We start from the raw sequence: 14,041 nt of genomic DNA, 5'->3' as shown, positions 1-14,041 counted from the left end.
GGCTGCAGCGTAGTGGGGGTGGGGGGACTACAATAGGGGTGATGGGGAGGGCTGGGGGGGGTGGGTTTGGGGGGGCTGCAGCCTGCCGGGGGTTGGGGTGGGGGGGTGGGGCTCTCTGGGTGACCCCCCCAGGTGTTACCTCGCGGTGCTCTAACCACCCCCCCCCCTCCCTTTCCGTAGGATGTGGCCGCCCCCCCCCCACCCCGGACCCCATCTCCGCGGAGCCGGAGCCGGAGCTGGAGGGGCTGCTGCAGGGGGGGGAGGGGGGAGGGGCTGCAACGCCCCCTCAGCCCCACGCGCCTCCAGCCCCTCCTGCCCCCCGAAGCCCAACGGGACCCCGAGTTCCAGGAGGTGGCCCGGGTCCTGGCCGAGATGCCGCGACCCCTCAAACGCCGCGGCTCCATGGAGCAGTGCCCCCCCCCCCACCCTGCCCCCCACCCGCACCCGCCAGTACCAGCAGCTCATCACCCGCCTCCTCCACCGCCCCCCCCCGCCGCGACGAACCCCCCCTCCCGGGGGACACCGCCGCCGCCTCGCCCGAGATGTCACCTCCCGCCCCGGGGGTCCCCGAGAACCCTCAGAGCCCCCCACCCTCCGGCCCCCGGCAGCCCCCCGCCCGCCACGGTGAGTACACGAAGTGTCACGGGGGGGCTGGGGGCCCTTGGAGACCCCCAGGGGGGTCACAGGGTGGGTGGTGTCCCCAGAGATGCCACAGGGTGCCCAGTGGCTCTTGGAGACCCCCAGGGCACCACAGGGTGGGTGGTGGCCCTTGGAGACCCCTCGGGTGCCACAGGGTGGCTGGTGGCCCTTGGAGGACCCCCAGGGTGCCACAGGGTGGGTGGTGTCCCCTGGTGTCCCCAGAGGTGCCACAGGGTGCCCGGTGGCCCTTGGAGACCCCAGGGTGCCACATGGTGCCTGGTGTCCCCCAGTGTCCCCCCCCAGGGTGCCACAGGGTGCCTGGTGGCCCTTGGAGACCCCCCAGAGGTGCCACAGGGTGGCTGATGGCCCTTGGAGACCCCCAGGGTGCCACAGGGTGGCTGGTGGCCCTTGGAGACCCCAGGGTGCCACATGGTGCCTGGTGTCCCCCCGTGTCCCCCCCCAGGGTGCCACAGGGTGCCTGGTGGCCCTTGGAGACCCCCCAGAGGTGCCACAGGGTGGCTGGTGGCCCTTGGAGCCCCCCAGGGTGCCACAGGGTGGCTGGTGGCCCTTGGAGACCCCAGGGTGCCACATGGTGCCTGGTGTCCCCCAGGTGTCCCCCGAGGTGCCACAGGGTGGCTGGTGGCCCTTGGAGCCCCCCAGAGGTGCCACAGGGTGTCTGGTGGCCCTTGGAGCCCCCCAGGGTGCCACAGGGTGGCTGGTGGCCCTTGGAGCCCCCCAGGGTGCCACAGGGTGGCTGGTGTCCCCCAGTGTCCCCCGAGGTGCCACAGGGTGGCTGGTGGCCCTTGGAGACCCCCAGAGGTGCCACAGGGTGGCTGGTGGCCCTTGGAGACCCCCAGGGTGCCACAGGGTGCTTGGTGTCCCCTGGTGTCCCCCGGTGTCCCCAGAAGTGCCACAGGGTGCCTGGTGGCCCTTGGAGACCCTCAGGGTGCCACATGGTCCCTGGTGTCCCCCAGCTATGTCCCCAGGGTCCCCTGGGTGCCACGGGCAATGTCCCCAAGGTCCCCCGGGTGCCCCCATGGTGTCCCCAATGTCCCTCGGGTGCCCCATAGCGATGTCCCCAAGGTCCTCCGGGTGCCCCAACGATGTCGCCAAGGTCCCCTGGGTGCCGTCCAGCACCGGCTGCCCCAGGGGGTGTCCCCAAGGTCCCCCTGACGCCCTGGCTGCCGCAGGAGCGTCGCTCGGCCCTGCGCGACCCCTCCTCGCCCCGCAGACGCCCCGGGGGCCCGCGTGCGCCTGAACCCCCTGGTGCTGCTGCTGGATGCGGCCCTGACCGGGGAGCTGGACGTGGTGCAGCAGGCGGTGGCCGAGGTGGGACACTGGGGACATTGGGGACATTGGGGACAGGGAGGCCAAGGTGGGACAATGGGGCATTGGCGACACTGGGGACAGGGTGGCCGAGGGGGGGACACTGGGGACAGGGTGGCCGATGGGGGACATTGGGGACAGGGTGGTGACATTGGGGACAGGGTGGCCGAGGGGGGACATTGGGGACAGGGTGGTGACATTGGGGACAGGGTGGCCGAGGGGGGACATTGGGGACAGGGTGGCAGGGACGAGGGCTGGCGACATTGGGGACAGGGTGGGCTGAGGGGGGACATTGGGGGACAGGGTGGCTGAGGGGGGACATTGGGGACAGAGTGGCCGAGGTGGGACGTTGGGGACATTTGGGACAGGGTGGCAGGGATGAGGGCTGGGGGACATTGGGGACAGGGTGGCCGAGGGTGGGACGTTGGGGACAGGGTGGTTGAGGTGGGATGTTGGGGACATTTGGTGACAGCGTGGCAGGGACGAGGGCTGGTGACATTGGGGACAGGGTGTCTTGAGGGGGGACATTGGGGACAATGGGGACAGGGTGGCTGAGGGGGGACATTGGGGACAGGGTGGCTGAGGAGGGACATTGGGGACAGGGTGGCAGGGACGAGGGCTGGGGGACATTGGGGACAGGGTGGCTGAGGGGGGGACATTGGGGACAGGGTGGCTGAGGGGGGGACGTTGGGGACAGGGTGGCCGAGGTGGGACGTTGGGGACAGGGTGGCAGGGACATTGGGGACAGGGGCAGGGACAAGGGCTGGTGACATTGGGGACAGGGTGCCGAGGTGGGACGTTGGGGGCAGGGTGGTTGAGGTGGGATGTTGGGGACATTTGGGACAGAGTGGCAGGGACGAGGGCTGGCGACATTGGGGACAGGTTGGCTGAGGGGGGACAATGGGGACATTGGGGACAGGGTGGCTGAGGTGGGATGCTGGGGGACCAGGGTGGCCGAGGGGGGATGTTGGGGACAGGGTGGCCGAGGTGGGACATTGGGGACAGGGTGGTTGAGGGGGGACGTTGGGGGACATTTGGGGCAGGGTGGTTGAGGTGGGACGTTGGGGACATTTGTGACAGGGTGGCAGGGACGAGGGCTGGGGACATTGGGGACAGGGTGGCCGAGGGGGGACATTGGGGACAGGGTGGCCGAGAGGGGACATTGGGGACAGGGAGGCCAAGGTGGGACAATGGGGCATTGGCGACAATGGGGACAGGGTGGCCGAGGCGGGACATTGGGGACAGGGTGGCTGAGGCGGGACATTGGGGACAGGGTGGCGAGATTGGGGACAGGGTGGCTGAGGGGGGACGTTGGGGACAGGGTGGCAGGGACGAGGGCTGGTGACATTGGGGACAGGTTGGCTGAGGGGGGACAATGGGGACATTGGGGACAGGGTGGCCGAGGTGGGACGTTGGGGACAGGGTGGTTGAGGGGGGGACAATGGGGACATTTGGGGCAGGGGTGGTTGAGGTGGGACGTTGGGGACATTTGGGACAGGGTGGCAGGGACGAGGGCTGGGGACATTGGGGACAGGGTGGCTGAGGGGGGACATTGGGGACAGGGAGGCCAAGGTGGGACAATGGGGCATTGGTGACAATGGGGACAGGGTGGCTGAGGGGGGACATTGGGGACAGGGTGGCTGAGGGGGGACATTGGGGACAGGGTGGCTGAGGAGGGACATTGGGGACAGGGAGGCCAAGGTGGGACAATGGGGCATTGGTGACAATGGGGACAGGGTGGCCGAGGCGGGGACATTGGGGACAGGGTGGTGAGATTGGGGACAGGGTGGCTGAGGGGGGGACGTTGGGGACAGGGTGGCAGGGACGAGGGCTGGTGACATTGGGGACAGGGTGGCTGAGGCGGGACATTGGGGACAGGGTGGCGACATTGGGGACAGGGTGGCCGAGGGGGGACGTTGGGGACACTGGGGACAGGGAGAGCGATGTGCTTGTTGCTTGGGGATGGCAGTGGGGTGGCAGTGGGGTGGCAGTGGGGTGACAGGGGATGGCAGGGGGTGGCAGGGGGGTGACAGTGGGTGGCACTGGGATGGCAGGGGGTGGCAGTGGGATGGCAGGGGGTGGCAGGGGGTGGCAGGGGTTGGCAGTGGGGGTGGCAGTGGGGTGGCAGTGGGGTGACAGGGGGTGGCAGTGGGGTGACAGGGGATGGCAGGGGGTGGCAGTGGGGTGGCAGTGGGGTGACAGGGGGGGTGGCAGTGGGATGGCAGGGGGTGACGGGGGTAACAAGGGGTGGCAGTGGGGTGACAGGGGGTGGCAGTGGGTGGCACTGGGATGGCAGGGGGTGACGGGGGTAACAAGGGGTGGCAGTGGGGGTGACGGGGGTGGCAGTGGGGTGACAGGGGTGGCAGGGGGTGGCAGTGGGGTGACGTGGGATGGCAGGGTGGTGGCAGGGGGGTGACAGGGGGTGGCAGTGGGGTGACGGGGGTGGCAGTGGGTTGGCAGGGGGTGGCAGGGGGGTGGCAGTGGGGTGGCAGTGGGGTGACGGGGGGTGGCAGTGGGGTGACGGGGGTGGCAGTGGGGTGGCAGTGGGGTGGCAGGGGGTGGGCAGTGGGGTGACGGGGTGCAGTGGGTGACAGGGGGGTGGCAGTGGGGTGGCAGTGGGGTGGCAGTGGGTGGCAGTGGGGTGGCAGGGGGGTGACAGCAGGGTGACCCGTGTCCCCCCCCCCCCCCCCCCCCAGCTGAACGACCCCCAGCCAGCCCAACGACGAGGGCATCACCGCGCTGCACAACGCCATCTGCGGCGCCAACTACGCCATCGTGGACTTCCTCATCGCCAGCGGCGCCAACGTCAACTCCCCCGACAGCCACGGGCTGGTGGGACGGGGACGGGGACCCCCGGGGGGGTGGGGGTGGCGGGGACCCCACGGCCACGGCTGGTGGGACGGGGACCCCCATGGGGGGGGTGGGGGGGGGCGGGGACCCCACGGCCACGGCTGGTGGGACGGGGACCCCCGGGGGGGTGGGGGGGTGGCGGGGGACCCCACGGCCACGGGCTGGTGGGACGGGGACCCCCGGGGGGGTGGGGGTGGCGGGGGGCACAGCTGGTGGGACGGGGACCCCCATGGGGGGGGTGTGGGCGTTGGCGGGGGACCCCACGGCCAGAGCTTGGTGGGACGGGGACCCCCATGGGGGGGGTGGGGGTGGCGGGGGGCACAGCTGGTGGGACGGGGACCCCCATGGGGGGGTGTGGGCGTGGCGGGGACCCCACGGCCACGGCTGGTGGGACGGGGACCCCCATGGGGGGGGTGGGGGTGGCGGGGACCCCACAGCCACAGCTGGTGGGACGGGGACCCCCATGGGGGGTGGGGGGTGGCGGGGACCCCACGGCCACGGCTGGTGGGACGGGGACGGGGGACCCCCATGGGGGGGGGTGGGGGGGGGCGGGGGACCCCACGGCCACGGCTGGTGGGACGGGGACCCCCATGGGGGGTGGGGGGGTGGCGGGGACCCCACGGCCACGGCTGGTGGGACGGGGACCCCCGGGGGGGGTGGGGGGTGGCGGGGACCCCACGGCCACAGCTGGTGGGACGGGGACCCCCGGGGGGGGTGGGGGTGGCAGGGGGGGCCACAGCTGGTGGGGCGGGGGACCCCCATGGGGGGGGTGGGGGTGGCGGGGACCCCACGGCCACAGCTGGTGGGATGGGGACCCCCGGGGGGGTGGGGGTGGCGGGGGGCACAGCTGGTGGGACGGGGACCCCCGGGGGGGGTGGGGGTGGCAGGGGGGCCACAGCTGGTGGGACGGGGGACCCCCATGGGGGGGGTGGGGGGTGGCGGGGACCCCCACGGCCACAGCTGGTGGGATGGGGACCCCCGGGGGGTGGGGGGTGGCGGGGGGCACAGCTGGTGGGACGGGGACCCCCATGGGGGGGGTGGGGGGGTGGCGGGGACCCCACAGCCACAGCTGGTGGGACGGGGACCCCCATGGGGGTGGGGGGTGGCGGGGACCCCACGGCCACGGCTGGTGGGACGGGGATGGGGACCCCCATGAGAGGGGGTGGGGGACCCCAGAGCTGTGGGATGGGGACAGGGACCCCCCCCACCCACCCTGGGGGGCTGGGGACCCCGGTAACCCCCCCCAGTGCCCTGAGCGATGGGGGATGGGGGGACACAGGGGACCCCCACCCCCTTGTCATGGAGCGATCACTGGGGTGGGGGAGGGGGGTGTGTGTCTCAGCGGAGCCCCCCTCCCCCCCCCCCCCCCCCCCAGGACCCCGCTGCACTGCGCGGCCTCGTGCAACGACACGGGGGTGTGCGTGGCCCTCGTGCGCCACGGTGCCGCCATCTTCGCCACCACCAGCAGCGACGGCAGCCTGGCCGTGGAGAAGTGCGACCCCTACCGGCAGGGCTACGCGGACTGCTACAACTACCTCACCGGTACGGGGGGCACTGGGGGCACTGGGGGCACTGGGAGCACTGGGGCACTGGGGACAATGGGGGGCACTGGGAGCACTGGGGGCAATGGGAGCACTGGGGCACTGGGGGTAATGGGGACAATGGGGGCACTGGGAGCACTGGGGCAATGGGGAGCACTGGGGCACTGGGGACAATGGGGGCACTGGGGGCACTGGGGGCACTGGGGACAATGGGGACAATGGGGGCATTGGGGGCACTGGGAACAATGGGAGCACTGGGGGCACTGGGAGCACTGGGGGCACTGGGAGCACTGGGGGCAATGGGAGCACTGGGGGCAATGGGAGCACTGGGAGCAATGGGGGCATTGGGAGCACTGGGGGCACTGGGAGCACTGGGGGCAATGGGGGTAATGGGAGCAATGGGGGCACTGGGGACAATGGGGGGCATTGGGGGCAATGGGAACAATGGGGGTACTGGGGGCACTGGGGACAATGGGGGCACTGGGGGCACTGGGAACAATGGGGGCATTGGGGGCACTGGGGACAATGGGGGCACTGGGAGCACTGGGGGCAATGGGGGCACTGGGAGCACTGGGAGCAATGGGGGCAATGGAGGGGGCGGGCTGGGAATAGAGGGGTTGGTGCTGGGAGGGGTTACTGGGTGGGTTATGTGTACTGGGAGGGGTTACTGGGCGGGTTATGTGTACTGGGAGGGGTTACTGGGCGGGTTATGTGTACTGGGAGAGGAGCTATGTGTACTGGGAGGGGTTACTGCGCAGGTTATGGGTACTGGGAGAGGAGATATGTGTACTGGGAGGGGTTACTGCGCAGGTTATGGGTACTGGGAGAGGAGATACGTGTACTGGGAGGGGTTACTGGGCGGGTTATGTGTACTGGGAGAGGAGCTATGTGTACTGGGAGGGGTTACTGCACAGGTTAGGGGTACTGGGAGGGGTTTTTGCACAGGTTATGGGTACTGGGAGGGGTTACTGGGCAGGTTATGGGTACTGGGAGGGGTTACTGGGCAGGTTATGTGTACTGGGAGGGGTTACTGGGCGGGGGGTTATGTGTACTGCGAGGGGTTACTGGGCGGGTTATGTGTACTGGGAGGGGTTACTGGGCGGGTTATGGGTACTGGGAGAGGAGATACGTGTACTGGGAGGGGTTACTGCGCAGGTTAGGGGTACTGGGAGGGGTTACTGGGCGGGTTAGGTGTACTGGGAGGGGTTACTGGGCAGGTTATGTGTACTGGGAGGGGTTACTGGGCGGGTTATGTGTACTGGGAGAGGAGATACGTGTACTGGGAGGGGGTTACCGGGCAGGTTACGGGTACTGGGAGAGGAGATACGTGTACTGGGAGGGGTTACCGGGCAGGTTACGGGTACTGGGAGAGGAGATACGTGTACTGGGAGGGGTTACCGGGCAGGTTACGGGTACTGGGAGAGGAGATACGTGTACTGGGAGGGGTTACCGGGCAGGTTACGGGTACTGGGAGAGGAGATACGTGTACTGGGAGGGGTTACCGGGCAGGTTAGGGGTACTGGAGAGGAGATACGTGTACTGGGAGGGGTTACCGGGCAGGTTACGGGTACTGGGAGGGGGTTACTGGGCGGGTTAGGGGTACTGGGAGGGGTTACTGGGCGGGTTATGTGTACTGGGAGAGGAGATACGTGTACTGGGAGGGGTTACCGGGCAGGTTACGGGTACTTGGAGAGGAGCTATGTGTACTGGGAGGGGTTACTGCACAGGTTAGGGGTACTGGGAGAGGAGATACGTGTACTGGGAGGGGTTACCGGGCAGGTTACGGGTACTGGGAGAGGAGATACGTGTACTGGGAGGGGTTACTGGGTGGGTTATGGGTACTGGGAGGGGTTACTGCGCAGGTTATGGGTACTGGGAGAGGAGATACGTGTACTGGGAGGGGTTACCGGGCAGGTTACGGGTACTGGGAGGGGTTACTGCGCAGGTTAGGGGTACTGGGAGGGGTTACTGGGCGGGTTATGTGTACTGGGGAGAGGAGATACGTGTACTGGGAGGGGTTACCGGGCAGGTTACGGGTACTGGGAGAGGAGATATGTGTACTGGGAGGGGTTACCGGGCAGGTTACGGGTACTGGGAGAGGAGATACGTGTACTGGGAGGGGTTACCGGGCAGGTTACAGGAACTGGGAGAGGAGATACGTGTACTGGGAGGGGGTTACTGCGCAGGTTATGTGTACTGGGAGAGGAGATATGTGTACTGGGAGGGGTTACTGCACAGGTTAGGGGTACTGGGAGGGGTTACTGCGCGGGTTATGTGTACTGGGAGGGGTTACTGGGCGGGTTATGTGTACTGGGAGAGGAGATATGTGTACTGGGAGGGGTTACCGGGCAGGTTACAGGAACTGGGAGAGGAGCTATGTGTACTGGGAGGGGTTACTGCGCAGGTTAGGGGTACTGGGAGAGGAGATACGTGTACTGGAGTGGTTACTGGGCGGGTTATGGGTACTGGGAGGGGTTACTGCGCAGGTTAGGGGTACTGGGAGAGGAGATATGTGTACTGGGAGGGGTTACCGGGCAGGTTAGGGGTACTGGGAGAGGAGATATGTGTACTGGGAGGGGTTACTGGGCGGGTTATGTGTACTGGGAGGGGTTACTGGGCGGGTTATGTGTACTGGGAGAGGAGATACGTGTACTGGGAGGGGTTACCGGGCAGGTTACGGGTACTGGGAGAGGAGCTACGTGTACTGGGAGGGGTTACCGGGCAGGTTATGGGTACTGGGAGGGGAGATACGTGTACTGGGAGGGGTTACCGGGCAGGTTACAGGAACTGGGAGAGGAGCTATGTGTACTGGGAGGGGTTACTGCGCAGGTTAGGGGTACTGGGAGAGGAGATATGTGTACTGGGAGGGGTTACTGCACAGGTTAGGGGTACTGGGAGGGGTTACTGCGCGGGTTATGTGTACTGGGAGGGGTTACTGGGCGGGTTATGTGTACTGGGAGAGGAGATATGTGTACTGGGAGGGGTTACCGGGCAGGTTACAGGAACTGGGAGAGGAGCTATGTGTACTGGGAGGGGTTACTGCGCAGGTTAGGGGTACTGGGAGAGGAGATACGTGTACTGGGAGTGGTTACTGGGCGGGTTATGGGTACTGGGAGGGGTTACTGCGCAGGTTAGGGGTACTGGGAGAGGAGATATGTGTACTGGGAGGGGTTACCGGGCAGGTTAGGGGTACTGGGAGAGGAGATATGTGTACTGGGAGGGGTTACTGGGCGGGTTATGGGTACTGGGAGGGGTTACTGCGCAGGTTATGGGTACTGGGAGAGGAGATACGTGTACTGGGAGGGGTTACCGGGCAGGTTAGGGGTACTGGGAGAGGAGCTACGTGTACTGGGAGGGGTTACCGGGCAGGTTATGTGTACTGGGTGCTGGGGGGGGTTTCAGGTTTTGGGGTGCGGCCGGCCGGGGGGTGCCGGGGGGGTCGGGGTGCTGACCCCCGCGTCCCCCAGAGGTGGAGCAGAGCATGGGGGTGCTGAACAGCGGGGTGGTCTACGCGCTGTGGGACTACAGCGCCGAGTTCGGGGACGAGCTGTCCTTCCGCGAGGGCGAGCCCGTCACCGTGCTGCGCCGCCAGCCCCAGGAGGAGCTCGACTGGTGGTGGGGGTCCCTCTACGGCCACGAGGGCTACGTCCCCCGCAACTATTTTGGGGTGAGTCGAGGGGTCTCGCAGCGCCCGCGGGCCCAGGGGGGTTCCACAGCCCCCACAGCCACCCAACGGCCCCGGGGGGGCACCCCCGGCACCCACATCCCTCTGGGGGTCCCACAGCCCCCCCCCCCCAGCCCAAGGGGGGCACCCCCAGCACCCACATCCCTCAGGGGGGGTCCCACAGCCCCCACAGTCCCCCTCAGCCCCAAGGGGACACTCCCAGCACCCACATCCCTCCAGGGGGTCCCACAGCCCCAGGGGGGTCCCACAGCACCCACAGCCCCCCCTGCCATCCCCAGGGGGGCACCCACAGCACCCACATCCCTCAGGGGGTTCCACAGCCCCCCCACAGCCCGAGGGGGGCACCCCCAGCACCCACATCCCTCTGGGGGTCCCACAGCCCCCCCCCCCAGCCCCAGGGGGGTCCCACAGCACCCACAGCCCCCCCTGCCATCCCCAGGGGGGCACCCACAGCACCCACATCCCTCAGGGGGTTCCACAGCCCCCACAGCCCCCCAACAGCCCCAGGGGGGTCCCACAGTGCCCACAGCGCCCCCCCCCTCCCCAGCACCCCCATCACTTAGGGGGTCCCACAACCCCCCCACAGCCCAAGGGGGGCACCCCCAGCACCCACATCCCTCCAGGGGGTCCCACAGCCACCCCACAGCCCCAGGGGGGTCCCACAGCACCCACAGCCCCCCCTGCCATCCCCAGGGGGGCACCCACAGCACCCACATCCCTCAGGGGGTTCCACAGCCCCCCAACAGCCCCAGGGGGGTCCCACAGTGCCCACAGCGCCCCCCCCTCCCCAGCACCCCCATCACTTAGGGGGTCCCACAACCCCCCCACAGCCCAAGGGGGGCACCCCCAGCACCCACATCCCTCTGGGGGTCCCACAGCCCCCCCCCAGCCCCAGGGGGGTCCCACAGCACCCACAGCCCCCCCTGCCATCCCCAGGGGGGCACCTCCAGCACCCACATCCCTCAGGGGGTTCCACAGCCCCCACAGCCCCCCAACAGCCCCAGGGGGGTCCCACAGTGCCCACAGCGCCCCCCCCCTCCCCAGCACCCCCATCACTTAGGGGGTCCCACAACCCCCCCCACAGCCCAAGGGGGGCACCCCCAGCACCCACATCCCCCTGGGGGTCCCACAGCCACCCCACAGCCCCAGGGGGGTCCCACAGCACCCACAGCCCCCCCCCCCCAGCCCCAGGAGGGCACCCCCAGCACCCCCATCCCTCAGGGGGTCCCACAGCCCCCCCACAGCCCCAGGGGGGTCCCACAGCACCCAGAGCCCCCCTCCCCAGCCCCAGGGGGGCACCCCCAGCACCCCCATCCCTCTGGGGGTCCCACAGTGCCCATGGTCCCAGGGGGGTCCCACAGCACCCACAGCCCCCCCACAGCCCAAGGGGGGCACCCCCAGCACCCACATCCCCCTGGGGGTCCCACAGCCACCCCATGGTGCCCACAGCACCCCCATCCCTCCGGGGGGGGTCCCACAGCCCCAGGGCGGAACACCCAGGCCCCCCATCCCTCAGGGGGTCCCACAGCCCCCCAACAGCCCCAGGGGGGTCCCACAGCACCCACAGCTCCCCCCCCCCAGCACCCCCATCCCTCAGGGGGTCCCACAGCCCCCCCACAGCCCCAGGGGGGTCCCACAGCACCCAGAGCCCCCCTCCCCAGCCCCAGGGGGCACCCCCAGCACCCACATCCCCCTGGGGGTCCCACAGCCTCAACAGCCCCCCCACAGCCCAAGGGGGGCACCCCCAGCACCCCCATCCCTCAGGGGGGGTCCCACAGCCCTCAGGGTGGAACCCCCAGGCCCCCCATCCCTCAGGGGGTCCCACAGCCCCCCAACAGCCCCAGGGGGGTCCCACAGCACCCACAGCTCCCCCCCCCCAGCACCCCCGTCCCTCAGGGGGTCCCACAGCCCCCCCACAGCCCCAGGGGGGTCCCACAGCACCCAGAGCCCCCCTCCCCAGCCCCAGGGGGGCACCCCCAGCACCCACATCCCTCTGGGGTCCCACAGCCCCCACAGCCCCCCCACAGCCCAAGGGGGGCACCCCCCGCACCCACATCCCCCTGGGGGTCCCTCAGCCACCCCATGGTGCCCACAGCACCCCCATCCCTCCGGGGGGGGTCCCACAGCCCCAGGGCGGAACCCCCAGGCCCCCCATCCCTCAGGGGGTCCCACAGCCCCCCAACAGCCCCAGGGGGGTCCCACAGCACCCACAGCTCCCCCCCCCCCAGCACCCCCATCCCTCAGGGGGTCCCACAGCCCCCCCACAGCCCCAGGGGGGTCCCACAGCACCCAGAGCCCCCCTCCCCAGCCCCAGGGGGGAACCCCCAGCACCCACATCCCCCTGGGGGTCCCACAGCCTCCACAGCCCCCCCACAGCCCCAGGGGGGCACCCCCAGCCCCCCCATCCCTCAGGGGGGGTCCCACAGCCCTCAGGGTGGAACCCCCAGCCCCCCCATCCCTCAGGGGGTCCCACAGCCCCCAACAGCCCCAGGGGGGTCCCACATCATCCACAGCTCCCCCCCCCCAGCACCCCCATCCCTCAGGGGGTCCCACAGCCCCCCCACAGCCCCAGGGGGGTCCCACAGCACCCAGAGCCCCCCTCCCCAGCCCCAGGGGGGCACCCCCAGCACCCACATCCCTCTGGGGGTCCCACAGCCCCCACAGCCCCCCCCACAGCCCAAGGGGGGCACCCCCAGCACCCACATCCCCCTGGGGGTCCCACAGCCACCCCATGGTGCCCCCAGCACCCCCATCCCTCCGGGGGGGTCCCACAGCCCCAGGGCGGAACCCCCAGGCCCCCCATCCCTCAGGGGGTCCCACAGCCCCCCAACAGCCCCAGGGGGGTCCCACAGCACCCACAGCTCCCCCCCCCAAGCAACCCCATCCCTCAGGGGGTCCCACAGCCCCCCTACAGCTCCCGGGGGGCACCCCCAGCACCCCCATCCCTCAGGGGGTCCCACAGCCCCCCCCCAGCCCCAGGGGGCACCCCCAGCACCCCCATCCCTCAGGAGATCCCACAGCCCCCCCCCAGTTAAAGGGGGTCCCACAGCTCCCACAGCCCCCCCTAGCACCCCCATCCCTCAGGGGGTCCCACAGCCCCCCCACAGCCCCAGGGGGGCACTCCCAGCACACCCATCCCTCAGGGGGTCCCACAGCCCCCCCCCAGCCCAAGGGGGTCCCAGAGCTCCCACAGCCCCCCCCCCCCAGCACCCCCATCCCTCAGGGGGTCCCACAGCCCCCCCACAGCCCCAGGGGGGCACTCCCAGCACACCCATCCCTCAGGGGGTCCCACAGCCCCCCCCCAGCCCAAGGGGGTCCCAGAGCTCCCACAGCCCCCCCCCAGCACCCCCATCCCTCAGGGGGTCCCACAGCCACCCCACAGCCCAAGGGGGTCTCACAGCCCCCCCCCCCCCCCCCAGCACCCACATCCCTCTGGGGGTCCCGCAGCCACCTAGGGGAGCACCCACAGAACCCATGGCCGTGGCAGGGGATCCGGGGCCCCAGAGGGGTCCCACAGCACCCACGGCCACCCCACCCCCTCCCTCTAACACTCTTCCCCTCCCCCAGCTCTTCCCCAGGGTGCGGCCACAGCGGAAGAAGGTCTGAGGCTGGGGGGGGGCCCTGAAGATGTGGGGGGCCCTGAGCTGGCACTGCCCCTCCCCCCTCCCCAGCCGCTTGGACGTGTGGGTCCCCCTTGCTGGCAAGCCACCTCCTCGGCTGCCCACCCGTCCGCCCCCGCTTTGTCCGAGCAAGGCACTGGGGTGCCCCCCACCCCACGGTGTCGTGTCCCCTTGTCCCCCCCCCTCCCCCCGCCTGGTGACGGTGGGTGTCACCCCACGGTGTTGGCTTTTTTGGGGAGTAAAGAGCCTTTGGCTACGCCTGGTGGTCTCCATCCTCTGTGGCACGGGTGGGGGGGAGGGGGCTGTGTGTGACACAGGTGGGGTCACCCTGATCAGGCTCGGGGGGTGACATGGATGGGGACCCCCTGATCAGGGTCCCT

The 14,041-nt window shown here is 69.9% G+C and overlaps 1 protein-coding gene across 1 annotated transcript; it reads left to right on the top strand.

Annotated features, from left to right (window-relative positions):
* Positions 1-180: 180 nt before the first annotated feature.
* On the top strand, positions 181-13,908 carry PPP1R13L (protein phosphatase 1 regulatory subunit 13 like; the record flags this gene model as incomplete). The annotated part of the gene is given in 10 exon segments (XM_055700090.1): positions 181-250; positions 252-411; positions 413-624; positions 1,830-1,968; positions 4,662-4,670; positions 4,672-4,793; positions 5,025-5,027; positions 6,191-6,357; positions 9,824-10,023; positions 13,609-13,908. Coding segments are annotated over 10 exon segments (1,121 nt in total), but the record flags the coding sequence as incomplete, so codon positions are not given.
* Between the last annotated feature and the right edge of the window lie 133 nt (positions 13,909-14,041).

The sequence above is a fragment of the Falco cherrug genome, assembly GCF_023634085.1.
Source record: "Falco cherrug isolate bFalChe1 chromosome 22 unlocalized genomic scaffold, bFalChe1.pri SUPER_22_unloc_1, whole genome shotgun sequence".
Taxonomy (NCBI): Eukaryota; Metazoa; Chordata; class Aves; order Falconiformes; family Falconidae; genus Falco; species Falco cherrug.
This window is presented reverse-complemented; position numbering and strand designations above follow the sequence as displayed.